Source organism: Aedes albopictus, chromosome 2 (genome assembly GCF_035046485.1).
Source record: "Aedes albopictus strain Foshan chromosome 2, AalbF5, whole genome shotgun sequence".
Taxonomy (NCBI): domain Eukaryota; kingdom Metazoa; phylum Arthropoda; class Insecta; order Diptera; family Culicidae; genus Aedes; species Aedes albopictus.
Window position 1 is genome coordinate 441302226 of NC_085137.1, and position 4463 is coordinate 441306688.

The 4463-nt window shown below is 38.8% G+C and overlaps 1 protein-coding gene across 1 annotated transcript; it reads right to left on the bottom strand.

Annotated features, from left to right (window-relative positions):
• Window positions 1–2353: 2353 nt before the first annotated feature.
• On the bottom strand, window positions 2354–3044 carry LOC115265128 (uncharacterized). Its single transcript, XM_029869363.2, has 2 exons — window positions 2806–3044; window positions 2354–2601 (listed from the first exon to the last, which is right to left on the bottom strand). The coding sequence occupies exons 1-2, from the start codon at window positions 3019–3021 to the stop codon at window positions 2440–2442; spliced, it is 378 nt and encodes a 125-aa protein (XP_029725223.1). The 5' UTR covers window positions 3022–3044; the 3' UTR covers window positions 2354–2439.
• Window positions 3045–4463: the final 1419 nt, after the last annotated feature.

The window sequence follows — 4463 nt, forward strand, 5'->3', positions numbered from 1 at the left end:
AGGGGGATTTCATATTGCAATAAGTATGTATCTCAATCATCGCCGACAACTTGATTGGAATTGCAAAATAGCTGCTAGTAGCAGCTAAATTTGATTTCAATGTCTAACAGGGACAAAGGCATAGAAGGAGTCCCGAAGCGAAACTTTTTTGATCAAGCACCGTTTAATAATTTACAATCAGCTTTTCTGCGTCTGGTATACCATTCGAAAGGTTTACAATCAACCATCAAGAAACTTGTTTGAAAGTTCAACATTTTTCATTTGAGCCGAAGATATGCAAAGTTGAACATTTCATTCATTTTACCAAAAATTGTCAAATTTCTCATTCTGCTGCCAATATCTGGATAAGTATAGGGATAAACAAACTAATGTTCTGGAGTTTACTGGTCCAAGAGGTCTACTTTCAACTACAGAACCTAAATCTCAAATTGAATAAAGTCGATTTTTGATTTTTGGCCATCTTAGTACAAGTGCAGAACGATCTGGCAAGTATGGGACTCGGCCGAGGATGGAGGACTGTAGCCACGAACCGAGTGTTGTGGTCCGGAATTGTTGATACAGTTTTATTATGATTGCAAGGTAACGCTTACATAGCCGCTAACTTGTTTCATCTGGAGATTATTCCAGAAATTCCATTTGTGGAATTGTTCAGCAGAAATTCGAATTTAGAAGTCGCTCTAGGGACAAAATATAGCCTGCGATTTCTCCCAGAATTCCTTGTTGCCATAATCAAGCAGTGCGATCTGGAGATTTTTCGAGGAAGTCCCAAAAAGGGTCCCACAAGAAATTCGTGGAGTGTTACCAGAATAAACTTCAAAAAAAAAGATTCCATGAAAGTACTTCTGGAGGATTTTCAAGAAAAGCTCGAGGATGATTTCTAGAATAAACTACTGGAGAAATCCAAAGGCGAGTCAGCAGAAACTCTTGGAGGGATCCAAGAATGAAGGCAGTGATGAATTCCAGAAGTTATTGCTGAAACAACTTCAGCCACATGAAAGTCCAGAAGGAAACCCAGATACTTGAACGGAAGGTATTCCAAGACGAACTCCAAAAAAAAAACATTTTGAAAATCTCAGAAAGAATTAGCAATGGAATCCTAAGAAGAGCTTATGAGGGAATCCCAGAAAGAAGTCCTGAAGAAATTCCAGATGCAATTTTTGAATGAAATTAGGGACTATAGTTACTATAGTAAAACATACAATAAATGTTGCAATAATTTTCAATTCTTATTATTAGTAGAATTCCCAAATGAGTTCTGGTAGAAAAGGACATTCTCAATGAATTGTGATAAAAATAGGATTCGCCCTGTGATAAAAAAAGAGGATCAGAAACTGGCATATCCGCCATTTCTCCAATATCGTTCCTATTACACACCTGGCCAATGCAACTTCCAACAAGCCGCATTTTACCGTTAAAAACTACCATGAAGCGACGGATAGACGTGAAATATGTCGCATGATCAAGTCGGTCAGCACGCCACAAAGCCTTCCTCGCATTTTTAACATGGCTTCTCGTATTTTTCCCCTAACCTTTTTTCCTCTGCAGAATGTTTGATTTCTATTCTCTTGCACGGTTTCACAATTCCGTCCGTCGTCATTTGATGGCTTAAGCCGATTCGGACCCAACGACAACGCCGATGACGACCACGACGACCGTCGTACTTATTTGTGGACCTCTTGCGTTGCGTGGATAGAATGTTGCCGCTGGCTGGCTGACTGCCGGGCCGGTAGTCGACCGAAAGGGGACATCGCATCGCGCGGCGGCGGCGGCTCCGATCAAAAGAAACCGTAGATGCATGAGAAAAATTGATTTCATCAGATGCCAAGATTTCTTCGAGATAGAGGTGAGATATGTTTGGAGTTATTTTTCCACATTCGTGTGCTTGACAAAGCATTACCCTGTCCTGTACCACCACCGCACTGGCCTGACGTGGTCTTGTTTCTTGTTTTCCTGCAGGGACCGGATGATTGAATCGCAAAGAGCCCCGATGGCACCACATTTTCCACATTGTCAATTTTAATTCTTTTAGTGCAGATTATGTGTTAGCTGTAGCCAAACCTATATGTGCCGGGGGTAACGTGCGTGGATATATAGGGAAAGCCATGATGTAGCTGTATGGGTTTGATTCCAGGAAGCGTCTTGGATCTTTTTGTAACGTACTATTCCCTGCTGGCTACACCATGTAATCATATTGTGGGGGAGGGGGTTGGGCAACCCTGGGTATAAAACAAATGGGCTTTGCTCAGCAAATACCAGATCCCGGTAGTCATTATTGATCGGCCCGGCTCTAACTTATTCCAAACCGCCTTACCCATTAGCATTCCCGATTCCTTAAAATCTCTTTTAACTTTAATATCTTAATTTTACATTGTTGTTTATTGAAATAAATAAAAATTATACAACATTAGAATAAACTACACCTTCTAAGCACTAATCTTTTTATGGCGCACACCAAAACTGAACAAGAATGTTGTACGGCAACACTGGTTTACCATCTATGCGAACGTTGGTTGTCATTACCGGAAGTGCTGGGGTTACCGTGGCTCGGAATCCTTCCTTATAATATTTATCTGCTTGCACCGTTATGTATTCGATGTTTGTCTGCAAGTTCAAAAGAGTAACATATTTAGTATGAGTATGATCACTTGTAACAACATGAACAAAATTAACGCAATACCGAGTTTTTCAGGATAATTTAGTGGAACATCTACATACGTTCTATACTCAGGTTCCAAAAAATCTCTAAAGGAGTTCTCAATTTGTCGTTTAAATTTCTCAAAATGATTTTATTATAAGCACACTTACAGCCTGAGTGGTAGTGACCGTCGTCGGCAGTGTCGTTCCCTTGACCAGTTGTTTTTCGAAGCAAATAAAATCGGCGTCGGGTTTCCGTCCGAAAAAGTAGCTCAGTTCCGTCGACGTGAAGGCATCCTGATACGCCTGAACCCGATACTCTTGCTGCTGTTGGATGCCCAGGAGTAGCACCACCACCAATCCAACCAACCTCACGTGGAAACTCATTTTTGGGACACTGTAGAATATGCACTGAACCCGACCACTGGGAATCATTAACTATTTATACCTCGGAGTAAAAGTAAAATGCTAAGCGAGAAAGTGCATGTCATCCGATGAAAGTGCAGTCCAAAAAATGCATTCGAAAGCAATGTCAGCCAAATGACCAAATTGGGACAATCATCATAAAATATCAGACATCCGTGCGGAAACAGGTTCTGCTTTCGTATAGAACTCACGACGATAAACAGGGACCATGTATGATATTTATTTACACTGAAAGGGAGATAAAATTTGTGGATGGAACTTGTTTTCGTAAATATTCAAATGAGAGTCATTTCTGAAGTAAACATGTTTGCTGTTTTGTTTCATCTTTAAAATTGCTGGACATTGAATTAAAACATAAAAACATAAGACTTCTCGTAAAGGAAATTTACTTGACTTCTTGTGCATAGGGTATTTTCGTGCCAGTCACACGAGATACACATACAAATGGTCATTGGCTTGAGGAAGCTCTTAGTTAAGAACTGTGATAATGCTCATAGAACACAAGCTGAAAAGCAGGCTTTATCTCAGTTGGGACACAAGGATTGCAAAGACAGATATTTTTAAAGAGAAGAACGCAGCGTGGGCGGTAGTTATGCAGCATGAGACCCGTCAGCCGGCATCTGAAATGTTACAAACAGATGTAAAACAGCTACCGTGATTTCGTGAATTTGATCAGTGGGGTGAAATTGATCGACGAGAGGTCCATTTTTGTTTGTTTAAAATTACGCTTTAAACTTTAAACTAAATTTGTGGAAAATGGCCATCACCTTGCTCTAGGGTTTTTGAATGATGAGTTTACATGTTTTACAGCCAATTAGTTACATATTTCGGTATTAAAGTCAATATTTTCCGAAACTGCGTGTTAGGCGATCTTTATAGACACTTCCAAACTTTTGTTACCGTAGTTGTATCACACATGTAATGAATATTCGAATGAATGTTTATAGCTGCCAAGTGTTCGCTAAATCCGTTTTCGTCATCAAAAGTTCTATAAATATTGTAGTTTATGCATAAAATTGCACTTTTTCGGAAGTACAATATTGATACACATAATTAGTGAGAAAATTGCATACTTTTAGGCGTTTTCTTTCGATTTATTAAACTTTAAACTTAAATAATTAAAACTTTAGAAAACTTGCAACAGTTTTGCATAGCTTTTCGCATTCTAGGGTGGTTAATTTAGATGGAAAAATAATTTTCAGCATTTACAAAGGCATTTCATTGACTGATCAATTTCACCCCGAAAGTTTTTTTTTTAATTTTTTTATTTAAAATGATATTTTTATAATAAAATGATTTGCTGTAAAAGTTTCAACCTCGTTTGTTGATGAAAACTATGGTCGTACTTGTTTTAAAGCATTGAATTTAACCATATCGACAAACATTCAAAAGTTAGACGCAAA